At 32.4% G+C, this 16,330-nt stretch overlaps 1 protein-coding gene across 1 annotated transcript in view; it reads right to left on the bottom strand.

Annotated features, from left to right (window-relative positions):
• LOC111514435 (ras-related and estrogen-regulated growth inhibitor) overlaps nucleotides 1-13,786 on the bottom strand; it is a 410,561-nt gene extending 396,775 nt beyond the window's left edge. The window contains exon 1 of the mRNA XM_074169595.1: nucleotides 13,214-13,786. Coding sequence (XP_074025696.1) covers nucleotides 13,214-13,274 — 61 coding nt within the window. The 5' untranslated portion in view covers nucleotides 13,275-13,786. The remainder of the gene's footprint in view (nucleotides 1-13,213) is intronic.
• Nucleotides 13,787-16,330: the final 2,544 nt, after the last annotated feature.

Genomic DNA, 16,330 nt, shown 5'->3' with positions numbered 1-16,330 from the left:
CAGAAAAATTTGCGATTTAGACAATCATTGACTATATTCCACGGATTGGTATTTGAATAAGTCAGCGTTTTTACATGCACTCAATTCTTCTATATTGGATGAGCTGAATATGCTGATCCACGAGAAAAATAATACCAGGAATTCGACACAGATTATCAAGTTACATCAACAATTATTATGAATGCAACTTCTGATAGTGGTATACTTTTTTGAAAGATTACAGATGTTGGTCAGACTTCTAATCAGTAGTTAAGGATATCCATGAAATAACTTTCTTTTCATAGTAATAGTGAGGAGAAACGTCTATAATCAAAAAATGGGTGCTAAGTTATAGCAAACAGACAATTTTTGCTGAAATTATTTTACTTGCTTGAGGTAATATCTAAAATAATGTAGAGCTTGCCATAGAAGAAAAAAAAGTTTATAATAAATTGATGGATGTAGCCGTTACTACGTGGAAGGAAATCGTTCTGAAGAGAAGATAATTCAAACTTTCTATGTTTTCACCACTTTCATTTGTAACTAATGTTTGAAAATGTCCTTATAGGACGAAAATGCAGTAAAGTTAGTTACAAATAAAAGTGATAAAAATATAGAAAGTTAAACTTCTCTTTTCTATATATATATATATATATATATATATATATATATATATATATATATATATATATATATATATATATATATATATATATATATATGAATATGTGAGGAACCTTAGAGAAAGAATTTTATTGTTTTTCGACATCACGCCACTCACATTTAACTTTTTATTATATTGAATTCTTCAATTTGATGTTGATAACGCTGATGACTTTATAGTTCTGAACGTTTATTATTCCACATATCGCCTTTAATGGCCTATCACAGATTTCATTATCTGTATTGATCATTTATTGATTCCTAGTTATTGAATTTTATTGAAAAAATACATTATAAAATCTCATTCGGCAAAATACAACGTGTGATACGAAAAGTGGTAAGCGCTTGATATAAATTATTTTCAACAATGGAAACTCATTCAATCAAAAACGTTTTCTGAATCAAGTACTAATTCTCAAAATGGACCAAGAGAACAACAGAGGAATACTGAGAACATTTACTTTTTTTATAAGAACATAGGATTCCGAGGCCGAAGTCACGATTAAACAGAACAAAATCCTGACGTTTCGTCTGCTACTGCGGTAAACATCATCAGTATATGTGCGTTGACCTTACAGTCACATAACAGAGGTTCAGAAGTGATGTTATTAAGGTAAGGTGAATAATTTTGAATATTCGAATCATAAGACATCTATTCTGCTTATCTGACGAAATTAACTTCAATAGCAGGGAAGCCCATGATGCAAAATAGGGATTTACTCGTGCGTCATTGACACATATTAGGTTGCAAAGCTTAGATGATGAGATGAAAAAAGTTAAATAATATATACCTTTTCATCGGTGGGGGAAGCGGCTATAGATTTATATTATGTAAAAAAATACTGCCCCATGGACATACTCGAGCGCGTCAGATATTAATAACATCAATGTCCAACGTATTTTTAATAATGTAGGTATGTTGATCAGATCGTTTGCATGATTTGGGTGGTTGTACGTAAGGGTTAAAAGTGAAAAGAAAAAAAAATCAATCGAGCGCGTCAGTTTTCTAAGGGGATGTTAAGTGCAAAAAAAAAAGCTCTCATTCAATAATCTGACGATTTCGATCTGACGCAAACTCGCGGCCATTATTATAATGAGCAAAAAAAATTCACCATTTTGAAATATTCAAAATGTATATATATATATATATATATATATAGGCGTGCTGTCTCATGATCTGACGATTATTTAGAGGGATTCACTTAATCTGACAAAAACACATTTTTTTTTTATTTTTTTAATTCATTGAACTTAATCAATTGAAAAGCTCAGGAAATAGCATGCAAATAAATGAGTGTATGTTTTTCAAGTAGAATACTTGTATTTATAAGAAAATAATTTTTAAAAAATGCTAAAAAAAAATATTTTTTATAATCAATTGATTAATCAATGAAGAAACGAGAAATTGAACTTTCTATGCTTTTACCACTTTTATTTGTAACTAACGTTACTGCAGTTTCGTCCTATAAAGACATTTTCAAACTTATATATTGTATAAGTTTGAAAATGTCCTTATATAGAACGAAACTTCATTGTATAAGTTTGAAAATGTCCTTATATATTGCATAAGTTTGAAAATGTCCTTATAGGACGAAACTGCAGTAACGTTAGTTACAAATAAAAGTGGTAAAGAACATAGAAAGTTTAATTTCTCTTTTCTTCATTATGATTTCCTACCACGTGTTAACGGCTACATCACGTCACTCTCAAATTGTCAGATTACTGGAATATACACTTTTTAGCACTTAATTATCTCACCCTACCTTAATCTAACTCGCTCGAGAATTTCTGATGAGCTCACAGGCGGCCTTATATATGGGAATCATATTTGGTGGAGGTACTTAACCCGGGTACAAGGTATCCCCCTGTATATCAATCTGCCGCGCTTTAGTAAATCCCGAAATCCCCGCTTGGGCTCCCCTATTATAATAAGATAAATATATTAGAGTTTTCTTGGGCTTCTTTACTTTCCAGGCAAAAAATAATTAGGACTTTATATCTCAGATCTTACGAGAGCAAAAAGAGATTTTTTTTATTGTGAATATCATTTAAATTGAAAAGGGGTATATTTTTTTCAATGAATAATTTTTGGAAAAAAAGGTTTAAGCTTTCTACTTCTCCATCTTTATACAAAAATGTACAAAACCTCCAAGAAGAGGAAGAAAGCAATTATTTTCAGAATAAACTTTTCTCAAAGATTTTTATGGCTGGGATTGAATCAAATAAGCAAATGAATGTCATTACGTACTTTCATACTGATTTTTTCACTTTTCTTAGACCTAACAAAAGCATTCGATACTGTTTCTTTCAAATTTCTATTGAAAATATTACTAGTAATGGGCTTCCCCAATTATGTGTTGTGTTGGATAGAATCGTACATGGAAAACCGTAGTTTGGTGTTTGAACGTAATGGAATTACATCAGCTCCTTATGGTGTGAAACTAGGTGATCCACAATAATCTGTTCTGGGTCCACTGTTATTCTTGATTTCTATCAATGACTCGCCTAAATTCATATCAGATTGTCACATAACTATGTATGCTGACGATACTACAATCACTATTTCTGTGATTGCAGTATATAAGAAAATAAGTTATCAATGAAAATAAATTCAGTTATTGACGAATATAGTAGTTGGTGTCATCGAAATTGACGAAAACATTTGTTAGGAGGGATTTCTGTTGTAATTTATTTACTTTGAATGACATAAAAATATCAATAGAAGTTAATTTTCTGTAAATATTTTAGATAAGAATCTCGCTTGGAGTTGTCACTTACAAAAAAGTGTACACTAAACTTTATTCAGCTTATTATTCATTCAAACAGGTGAAACATTGTTTAGATAAGATTGATTTGAAGAATGTTTACTCACACGACTGATAAGATTGATATTCAATCTAGTGTACCAAGAAAGTTGTAGACCCATATTCTAAAGAGAACGCTTATTGAGTGCTCCCCCAATATATATATATATATATATATATATATATATATATATATATATATATATATATATATATATATATAAATATATATATATATATATATATATATATATATATATATATATATATATATATATATATATATATGTAATGAAATGGGTCATTTTTGTGCATAGGAACTTGTACATAACAAACTAGAACATTCACGGTCGTGATTCTCTCCACGCTACTGCTCTGAGGGTCTCTATCCGTAAAAGTGACCATTTCAAAAAATCTCCATTGTATAATGCCATCAATTTTTATAACAGATTGCCACTTTCTATGAAGAGGCTGAATTCTTGAAACTATATTCAGTAAGATAATTGAAAACTGGGCAAATATTACTACAGCCATAAGGAATATTTAAAGGATACGTTCACAGAAGAAAAATAAGATATTTAATAGCTGTAAAATTTCCACACTTTCACTTACTGTTTTTTATGTGTATTTGTATATGCAAATATTGATTTTAATTTAAATCTTTTTTCATTCATAAGTGACCCGTAGCCAGAAAACAATTTCAAGGGGGGTTGGTTTGGTGGAACAGTAGAAAACATGAAATATAAAAATAACGAAAGAAATAAAATTGTGTTACATGATCATATATTTATTAAAAAACCATTACAGAAATATTGACATCTTTTTAAGCTTTCTTTGCAGCAAACAAATCAATTCCCTCCTCGGTGTTGATGTCAATTTTACGGTGGATTGACATTAACGCCAAACCGTTTAGTCGTTCCTGGCTTGTGTAGTTTCTTAAATAAGTTTTGAGGCATTTGAAAAAGAAAAAGTTTTTTCAGGGGTACATGTGGAAGGAAACAGGTAGTGTCGCCAAGATCTTTGAAAGTTTGTACGCACATTGCCATAAGGTTTTTTCATTGTGTTTCGGGAAAGTTTTTTTCAATATCCTCTTTCAAGCACTTGGTTCGTTTTGCCAAGGACTTGATGAAATTTTTTACGGATTGCATAATTCCAATAGTATCTGTATCTGTAGAGTAGGGAGGGTGAGTGTAGGCCCACAGCACTTAGGCCACATGTGACCCTTTGTACATCCTCCCAAGGAGTTGTCCTCCTAAGTCATCGTCGATCCTGTCCTTTCCAGGAAGGTGGACACGTCACTAGTAGACCTCTCCTTTATATCGGCAGGTGCAGACCAAGACTCGTCGAACACATCTCTCTTATTGACGATAACTCCGGACACTCGCATAGGACATGCCTGACAGTTTCATCTTCCTGTTCACACATCCTGCATAGAGGTGTGTCCACTAGCCCCATATTATGGAGGTGTTTTCGTAGTTGACAGTGGCCAATCAGAAATCCTACTGTTGAGCGTAGATCTTTTCTGGTCATCGCTAGATAATTCTTCGGCGCCAGCTTCCCAGGTACCGCCAGGGTGATTCTGGCAAGAGAGTATCCTTTGATTTCATCCCATCTCTTTAGGGATTGAGCATGGGTGTAACGTTTGGTTAGTTCCGCAATTGTCAAAATTATCAGGCCGTAGGTGCCACTGGGTCCTAAAAATGTTAGTCCAGCCGCTTCCTTGGCTGAAGATTCGGCAATGCGATTACCTTTACTTCTGTCGTGCCCTTTAATCCACCTCAGGATAATGTTATTATCTACCGAGGCTTTGACTAAATCTTGGTGGCACTCTAGTACTAGCCCTGAGGTAACACGTTGTTCTAGGCTAATAGGACTTGTCTGGTATCAGTGCAGGTTGTTATTTTTTTTGCCAGAAATTCCTTTCCTGGTTATTTCTTTTGTGTCGATTGAGATACCAGGCAGTTCTGTTTGAACCACGCTAGTATATTTTCCCATTCTTCACTCAATCCTTAGGCTCAGTCATCTAGAGTACACTCCACATCCTGAGCCTCCTTTGGTTTTTGAGCCGTCTGTATATATGCATATTGCATTTGTAGCATCTGACTTTGTGTTCTGTTTTATTTGTATTTTGTAGGGTTTATTAAACACAAACCTGAGTACAATTGCATCACTGCTTACCTGCAGCAGAGGTTGCGCGGTGTGCGCTTCTCGCCATAGGCTCAGCCTCAATTGATCCATTCCTACTTCGAAGTTCACACAATCGTGTGCAATTGTAATATAGCCATCAACACAACCTTCTTAACGTACAGGTCCAGAGGGGACAGACCAGTGATTAATTCCATTGCCATGGTTGGTGTTATCCTCATGACTCCTGTGATGTTTAAACAAGCCAATCGTTGTATGTGACATAATTTTTGGATAGCCTTTGTAGAACTTTCGAGGGGGGATCAATCCCCCTGGATCTTCTCTGGCTACGACCTTGTAAGTGACATACTGTAAAAACGTGTATTTGATTTCTCCTTTATTTTATTTGAATAATCATTGACCTACCATATAAACGCTATGTATCAGAAATGAATTCCTTCCAGTTGGTATCAACACAACTGCCTTAATTTTCTTATTGACTCGGCAGTTACTTGATGAAGATCCATAGTAATTTTACAAACTACACCGTTAACGATATGATCTTCACAAACTTTTATCCAAAACATCACGATATGTTTCGCTATCATAGTAGTTTTTTCGTAGTGAATAACATACCATAACAATTGGTTCAATATTTAAAAAAATGCAGGTTGTTAGTACCAAAGTTTTGAAATATTTTACGAGTTCCTGAGTAAAAACGAAGAATAGTTTTTGAAAGTTAAAGTAAACTGATCTTTCTGAAATATTTTCTGAATAATATCCGCACATTCCACGAAAAGAAATGAATTCAGTAATATATAGTCTTATTGCATATAAAGCTTTTCAGATTTCAGATTTGTTCGCGAAGACAAGCGCCTTTCAAACGTAATAATCACAAATGCGTTCGACACAAGACCGACGAAATTGCGATCTTTCGAATACAAAAACAACTACTAAATTCTAAATCATTCGAACGTTTATTAACAAACCTCTGATTGTTGAGTGAACCTATTTGCATTTTTCATATTGCTGAATCAGGTTTAAATGCCAGCCATCAAGTTTTGTTTTGGGTGTATGGATTAAGTCGAACACGTTTCACACATTAAAGGACGATTAAAAGTATCGGAATTAGGCACACTTCCATCCTGGTTCTTGTTTTTAATACTTTCCAAACAATCTAGATTTCTATCGACTACCTCGGGTTTTGAAACCACTGAATTTTTAGGTATTATTTTATATCAAGTGTTCACATCTATTGTTATCTAATTTTTTGTTGGCAGCACTTGATTCGTTTTCTCTCCAGCCAATCATAATTTCATTACAATCTGATGAACTGAATGAAGTTTTGCGGTCATCGTCATATCAGTCTCTCGTGCCAGGAAAAGTATCAATAAAACTTGACTAAGCGTACGAGAACAGTATTTTATGCACAGAAAAATAAGAGGTCAGAATAAGGCAATCAACTATTTCGAAAAATTGTCGAATAAATGTATGTAGTGTTTCGGTTGGTTTCCGGGTTTTGCCGTTGTCTTCTTTGGTTATAATCTCCTAACTTCACTGCTTTGATTGACAACTGGTTTATTTTGTAGAAATTCATGTTCACTATAAAAACACACTAATTGTTGACTAATTTTAGTCATTACACCATTTTCAAAATTAACTAGATTACATTCAAATCTGAGAAATTTATATCTACATTGCCTATACCTATAATTTGGTACCTGCATTGTCTATACCTGGAATAAACTCAATAAAATATAGGTTTTGGGAACTGGGTTATAGGTTCAGGAGAGGACTATTGTTTAGATCAAGTTGTTCGTTGAGGATGATAGAAATGGAATTTTTCTTTGATTTATTTATTTCCATAGATTCCAACAAATTCATCATTTTCCCTTTTTCGTATGTGTGGAGGATTTTTAAAATATCTTTATCTATTTTATGTTTCAAATTTTGAAGATGTTCAAACATTAATGATTTTTTATCCGGAATGACATGTTCGTGATACCTTATATCAAAATTTCTACCAGTTTATCCTATATATATATGGCAGGGCATTCACCACATTCTAGTCGATATATACCAGATCTCTTCCCTTTGTCTAATTTAGGTTTGGCATTTAATACTCGTAATATGTTTCCTAAATTTCAGTTGGATGTGTAGGATGTTTGTAGATTGAATTTTGAAAGGTAATTTCTAATATTCTCGGAGATTCTACCTGCATATTTGATACTCATATTTTTGTTCTGGTCTTGTGGAAATTACTGATTTTTGTTGTTATTTCATTATTATGTTGTTAACTAGATTAATAGGTATTTTGTTATTAACTGTTATTTGTTTAATGATTGCGATTTCACTTCAGAGGTTTTGATTAAAAAGGGGTATTGTGAAAGCCCTGTATTATTGACCTGAATGCAGACAATTTCTGTGAATTCGGGTTGAAAGAGTCAAGACGTATGGTGCAATCTGTGAATGTGTTTTTTCGGAAGATGTGCAAGTGTAACAGTGCATGTTTAGCGACTGCAGACTTCTCGATGTCATTACCATATACACATGATTCGTCACCAGGTATGTCCCTTGTCCCTTTCGAGCAAATCTGGATTGCCGTTGACGGCATTCAACGTCATTCATTCATAATAACTTCAAGATATTACTCCTTCGAACATGTGGCAAGAACTCCTGATGCACTTCGCCAAACAGTGAGCAAAACCTTTATATTTGATCGAGCTCGGCGTGCCTTTTTTGGTCTTGGCAATTGGTCTGGACAATTGGACTTTGGTTTCGATGTCATAATCATATACCCATGATTCGTTACCAGTTATGGCCCTTTTGAGCAAATCTGGATCGCCGTTGACGTCATTCAACATTTTCTGAGTGTTGCTCATGCGACGGTTTTTTTGGTCAATATTCATCAATTTTGGAAGAAAGTTCGCTGCCACATGCTCCATACCAGAAATTTCCAGCAACTTCTCTTACAGTGATTCGACAATTCTGCGTAACAATTTTCTCCTCCCCTCAACATTTTCATAAGTTGTCTTTATTCACATCTTCTCGACCTCCTTGTACCAATTTTATGACCAAAAGTACAATCACCGTATGCCACTGTCAACATTTCAAGTTTTCTTTGAGCATTTAATTCCATTTTTACACAAAATTTGATGCACTTTCTTTGATCCATTTTAATCGACAACAAAAAATCGCCGAACACACCAAAGTTACTCCCCTTTACTTGGTTTGAAATCTTTTTTATTGTATTTTATTTTTAAAAGTTCAATTTTCAATTTCTTGTTCATATTTATTTCATTGTAATTTCATTTCACGGTTTATCACGGAATATAATTGTTATTTTTAGCAATTCATTTCAATTTTCAATTTCATTTGTTCCTTCAGAGACTTCAAATCATATTATATCATATTTAGACAATATTAGACATATTTAGACCGAACTAGTGAAATTCACTGTGAAACATTGTCAAACACACACTGTAAACATATGTTCGAGACGAGTATACAACATAAAAAAAAATAAAAATCGCTAATCGAATGTAGGTAGCCCGCGAAATTTTTAGCAAAATAGTCAGCAAGTTCACGGCAAAATTTTACGAAACCTGATTGGTCCAAAATAGAGAGAGGCAGGCTCATGCTTCCATTAGAAATCACTTCATTTTTATGACTCTCTCTGTATTATGAGCACGTTCTCGTATTTGAAGATTCTCAAAGTGATAGGATATATTCGAATAACAAAATATATTTTTTGTCGATAATTTATTCATTAAATTCTTAGAATCGCGGATTGAATGGCGGTTTTCATTAGAATGTAAATGGATAATCAAAGTGATCCAACTCATTAAAATTGGGTTATTAGGTGTTCACTTCAATTATGGACAACTCTTCAAAAATTTTTTACATGTGCTCGTCGTTAAACGGCACTTTTCAAATGTGCACTGAAAGTACTTCCTGTCGAATGTAGCATTGCCAATTTGAAAAGAAGAATTCCGTCACCAGCATCTCATGAAGATATTTCAAGAAACAGCCGATAGAGCTAAAAAAAGATTATTGGTATATTCAAATAAAAACACTTTTTGTGAGATTCTTACCCTGCAAATGAGAAAACTGTGTCATTATACAATAGCTTCCCCGGTACTGATAATGTCTACATCGTTCTTTTATAAAATGCACTAATCTAAATATTGATCATTATTACTACTTGGAAAATTTCCACCTCATAAATTTCCTACAGAATATATTAATACCATTTTATCGACAAACTCAGTAAACTGGACATAAGAAACTTGAAACCTCCTATTATTAGGTTGTTTCAAAATGTTTTTTTTCCGTTTTAATGGCATGCGTTTTTGTAGCCCCATGTCTCAATAAATATTTATTCTACTCTCAACATTGATGGCAATAATTTTCTCCAAATTTTAATGTTTTGCCACTTTTCAGAGCGTTAAAATTCCGCCTCACCCACCTCCCCAGACCTTTTGCCAACCGACTACCATCTTTTCAAGCACTTCGATAACTTTCTCAACGGTAGTACCTTCGCCAATCAGGACCAGGCAAAAACGGCCTTCATCGACTTCATTGAATCCAGAGCACGCAATTTTCATCGTGTCGAATTTAATCGACTTGTATTACGTAGGCAAAAGTGCACTGATTCTAATGGATTTAATTATCTGAGATACTATTGATTTTAAATAGATTTCAAACATATTCAGGTAACAATTTTGTCATTTCAGGTACAGGTTTAATCAGCATATCTAATTGATTTCATAAACTACACCTCACGATTTGATCTCCACAAACTTTATTTGAAAAATATATCAAATGTTTAGCTAACACAGTAGCTTTATCAAAAGTGATTTGAATACTCAAGTTGCTTCTTACACCAATATTTATATACTACAGGTAACCATAATTGAGACTACCTCCCACAAATTACCTAAACCTCTACCTGTGGTACTTCTTCAATTATGATCACCTGAAGCATACTACCTCACTTCTACATCAATTATACTAATCCTTTCTCGGTTTTTCAAAAAAAAACAAGTTCAATAATGGTGATCTATTCAAATCCACTTGGTCATTCATTAGAATGTTTGAATTTTTAAGTTTATTAATTTCCATTGCTTCCAAATGATTCAGTTGCAAACCTTTATTTTCTATGTGTGAAATTTCGAACTTTTCGTTAAAGATATGATTTTATTCTAAAGATGATTTGAATATGTAGAACTTGTTTTCTTATTTACATAGCTCATATGATGTTCCTGGATTCGATTCCTAAATGTTCTGCCAGTTTGACCAATATATACCTTAGGACAAGTTCTACACTTTAAATTATAAACCCCTGATTTCTCCAATTTGGATGTTTTATCTTTATTATTTTCAACTAACTATTTTGTTCTATATGCAATTTTATTATCTCCTTTCCTCAAAAATGAAGCTAATTTTTCCGTTGATTGTCCAAAATATGTTAAAGCTCTATAATTTTGATTATCTAACTCATCAATAGGAAAAACGTCTCGAATCGCTTTTGCGTAGACTTTTTTGGGCAGTATTTTGGTTATTAATTCGGCTTCAAACCCATTGTTCACTGCAATTTGTTTGATGATGTTGAGTTTTTTATTGAAATTATCTATTGAAAGAGGAACATTGACTAATCTGTAAATCAAGCTGCTACTTTGTGTTGATATGGATAGGTAAAATCGTAATGTAAAGTAATATCCGTATGGACGGTTTGTGATGAATTGAAAAATCATGTTTATTGTTCATTCTACTCATTGTCAAGTCCAAGAAATTGATTGGGCAGTCTGCTTCTATTTCAATAGTGAATTTAACGTTTTCATGAATTTTGTTAATATCCCTATGAAAAGTATCTAATTGTCTCTTAGTACCTGTAAAACACATCAAAACGTCATCCACATATCTATGCCAATACAAGAAATTCTTAATCGACTTCTCTAGGTTATCCATGGATTTTTCCGCAAGTAAGGGTCTAAATGGATTTCCCATAATCAAATTTTCTGAAGAGGAATAAATATTGTTATTAAATTGATCGACAGGAGGTCAGTAATTTTTCGTTTTATAACTGGGTTCACTCTATTCTTATCTAATAATAGTTCTATTACTAAAGTAATAGTATCATCAGGAGTTATGCTGGAAAATAGATGCTGCACATCAAAGGATAGCAATTTTGCGTTGTCTGGTAGATGTATGTTCTCTATTTTATTGATCAAGTGATATGAATCCCGTAGACTGAATTTTGCTTGAAAGTTACAATGGTTCAAGATGATACTGATTAGCCTGGTTTAATAAACCGAAAACTCGTAACAAATAAAAGTCTTAGTGTAAATTAGACAAAAGTTACTTTCCCTATCCTATATTCAATAACAACCTCCACAAAATAAACAGGTCATCAATCGAACAAATTAGAGAAAATAGTTTTCGCTACATAATCAAGACTGTAGTAAAGCTACAATACCTTTAATTTTTAAAGTTCCTTAACTGAAAATATAACGAATAGAGTAAGGATGTCATTATGTAATTTTATTAAAATAATCGTAGTTTGAAAAAATATATAGTGTATTGGTATTTTGTACTACCTTTACGTTAGAATCCAAAAAACGGTTTTGGCTAATCCGTAATGAGGTGAGATATGTTTTTGATGCTGCAATTTGAGCAGTAATATCAGATCTTAGATGGTTTTCTTATAAAACAAAATAGATATTTCTGGGTCAACTTGAAAGGAAGATATTTTTCCAAGAGCTCTTTTAGTAGTGTATTATAACATTTCACGGCAGAGTAAGAATGTGATTGCTTGAGAGATGTACACGCAAGGATATTTGAATCAACACTGAATGAAAAAAGTGTTTTTTTTTCAGTTTGTATTTGAAAGAAGCTTTTGTGCATGATCAAACATCTTTGTTAAAAGTTTTTTTAACTTAAATTTTTTTGTATTTCTATTTATATATTTTATATTTATATATTTTTTTGTATTTCCATTTATATATTTTATATTTATATACTTTTTTGTATTTTTCCCCAAGAGCTTCCGCATTTCTCAATATACAGTTTTTGAACCCAGTTCCTGAATTTCTGACATTTTAATATTTTCATATTGTTTTGTTTCAATACCGCTACACGTGGTGTTATATATTTTATATTTATATATTTTTTTTTGTATTTCTCCCCAAGAGCTTTCGCATTTCTCAATATATAGTTTTTGAAAGCAGTTCCTAAATTTCTGACATTTCTAAACATCAAAACCATGTATATGAAGTTCACGAAAATTTACCAGAAGAAGTGAAATACTTTTTTGTATCTGTGAAAAAAAGATCTCCGAATATAATCTTTTTTTAATATTGTTTTATTTTGATACCGCTACACGTGGTGTTGTCCGATTCATAATTCGAACCCTCAGTGTTTCTAAATAATTTATATTAGGTATGTGTTGACAGTTTATACACATCAAAATATCTGTTGAAAACATGTAATCAACAACGGTTCAAATAATTTAATGCAAGATTCGTCTCCAGTTGTTGGATTCTATAATCAGTATTTTTGTTATAACAGCGAAAAATAAGATGGGAGTATGGATTCGTGTACTTCATGCTTGGTACAATCGAACGTAAATACGAAAATCTTACCTGATTTTCCAACTCTGGAACTGCCCAACATCACCACCCTTATCTTGTTGACATTCGTCATCTTCGACTAATCAGCACAACCGATATACCATCACAATCCGAACACACCAAAGCGAAGTCAATAAACTTAAAAAACTCTAATATTTGCGACAAATCCAAAAATTAAGGTCGTCGTCGCGTGGTTAACTTCCAACGAAAACAAAAATCGTCTTCAGTTCAAGGTCATTGACGCGGTGCGAACGGGGGTACGTTCGCAGTCACTGTTCTAATTACACCTCAGAGGATAAATGAAGATTGAATATGCGGTTTTCGCGTGCCGATAGCCGACAGAATGGCGACCGAGGTAAATGCTTCCTTCGCTCGCGAGCGCAGTCGAAAGACTCACGTGAGCCAGCCGGTTGCCATGTAATATTGCTGCTGCATGGTCTTCCTACCTCTATACCGACACTCTTCGGTGTCTTATAACGTGGATAAAAAGTTGCATCTGGAGTTACCTACCACTTCTTTCTAGGGAAGTGGATAATGGAGGTGCTAGAGGGAATAGAGAATCAGGTTTATCAATCAAAAGTACAAATATTCAAAGCATTTACAATTGTGATAGAATTGGACGATACTTGATGAAAATCCGTACCTCATTGAAAAAACTCTTCATTGTGAGATTTTCACTGAATAGTTTATAACATCATATCTATGAAAGATTGAACTATGAGAGGCTTAGATGCTTTATACCCACTCATTAACATCAAAATCATGAAACGGTATATGAAAACGAATTATAATGAAAGATATCTGGACTGATTTGAATGAGAAAATCAACTGTCAAAAATATATAAGGGGATAAAATCAAGATGACATAGAACAATGACAAAATATTTGCAAACACAGAACACAACAGGAAAAGGACCACCACATATCGACTCGTGTTCTGAGTAAAAAGATCCCATACCATCTATACATACCATATTGTTACAAACATTTGTGAAAGTAATCCTATGAGTTGAAATGTGAGTCAATAAATTTGGAAGAACATTTGTTTCGATCAGTACAACTGTACAACCATACTAATAGAAGGAAAGAATAAGGGTTTATTAAAGATCAAGGCAGGGAAAATTTAGTAAAAATTGAGAGAATTGAAAAAGTGTTAACTGTACTTGTACATTGAGAGATATAACATTAATATATAATGAATATATAACGAATATATAACGAATGTTTCAGTTGTCAATCAACAACATTGACATAATTTCATATTTCAAAACTCCTTTGACATATGTCGAAGAAGTAAAAAAATTAATAATCATAAAGGAATAACTGCCAATATATTAGCATTTTTTTGGCCATTTCTGAAGACGGAGGCAGATTTTGGCCTCCGAAACGTTAAGATAAGTATTATTTCTCAAAAAAAAATTTTGATAGGCAAGTTACTGATAAATAGAAGATTTTTCTTTGTGAAAAATACTTGGATTTTTACGCAGTAACTTATCAGGGTAAACTAAAAAGTTTGCCCTTCTACACTTGTATAAAGTTCTCCATTATAATTTTTATATTTTTCAGATTGTGGAAGGTAACAAATACTCAAAAAGGTCGATAAAAAACTGAGTTTCCTCCACAAATAAATGACTTTCATTGAATATAACATTAGGGTTATTAATAGCAAAATTGATTTCAAAAATTTCAAGTAAATTAGGTAAAGTACCTTTTTGGCAAACGTGTAAGATATCTAAATCAGAATCAATATAAAAACTATGGTTGTAATTAAGAATGTGGTTGGAGAAAGAACCTTCAGTGTTATAATCATCTAAGTGACGTTTCTGAAATTGTCAATTAGTGTTACATGTTCAAAAACTCTTGTTTTAATTTTCCTACTACTTTGTCCGACATACTGAGCAGAACAATTTGGTTGTGAACACAAAATTCTGTAAACGCCTGATTTATGGGAGATTGGTACTTTACCTTTAGTATTGACTAAAAATTTGGAAATAGAATCCATAATATGAAAATGAAAAATTAATATCATTACAGTAGCGTCTGAGAATATTTGAAATATAAAGTTTGGTATAGCAGTGAACTCGTGGACAGTTATTGATCGTGTGTTCAAATCACACCTTTGGTGGTTTGCAATGTTCTTTCGACCTATTAGTTTCTTAACCAATTGAAGATCAATGAAATAAAAATACAAGGAAATATTTCTCAATGCTTTTTTTAAATTGCTTTTTGTTTTGTTTTCCAGATATCCTTCACAAATTAATTTTGAAATGTACTTGATAAGAAGTCTTACAAAAAAAGTATAGCAATATAGCGATCCATAATAACATTGTCATTATAGTATGAGATCCCGTATAACCGTATTACCGAGGTGTTCATTGGATGAAAAGTATTTCATATAAAGTATATCATATTAAATATTTCATTACAAATACGGTGGTTGTCGAGTTTTAAACAGTGATATAGTGCTGCGAGTGAATACATGCGACAGAGAGGTCTCAGCGAAGGATCCCATGCGATACAAGAGGACACAGCATTGCAGCTGTGTGTAGTTCTTCCATTGAATGATAGAAAGTGCGTATGCACTCCGTGAAAATGGAAAGGTTAGCGATATAGTCGTCAATGCTGTACATCATTTTTTGGGAAGCTTCTCATTTACTGAAGATATATGTATATATACATATATATATATATATATATATATATATATATATATATATATATATATATATATATATATATATATATATATAAATAAATAAAGTAAATGAGAAGGTGATAGTGATACATATTTAATACTGATCTCACAAAATTTTATTACTTTTATTAGCAGACAAAATAAAACAAACGAAGAAAAGTGTATTATAAAATGAAAAAAATATATATATAATAAAGATGTTGTTTGTTTGAAGGTGATTGACAATGTTTTATGATGAATTTCATTAGTTCGGACTTCCATTGTCTGATATTATATAAAATGATTTGAAATCCCTGAAATAACTGAAAAAGAAGAATTAAAAATCAAAGAAAAAAAATAAAAATGAATAGCTGAAAAAACAATTATAATAACCAAAAAACCTGAAATGAAATAATAGTGAAATAAAATACAAGTAAAAATGGAACAAATTCACG

Source organism: Leptinotarsa decemlineata, unplaced genomic scaffold, assembly GCF_025532065.1.
Source record: "Leptinotarsa decemlineata unplaced genomic scaffold, Ldec_3_MD MMD2_P_RNA_scaffold_5, whole genome shotgun sequence".
In the NCBI taxonomy this organism is placed as follows: Eukaryota; Metazoa; Arthropoda; class Insecta; order Coleoptera; family Chrysomelidae; genus Leptinotarsa; species Leptinotarsa decemlineata.
This window is presented reverse-complemented; position numbering and strand designations above follow the sequence as displayed.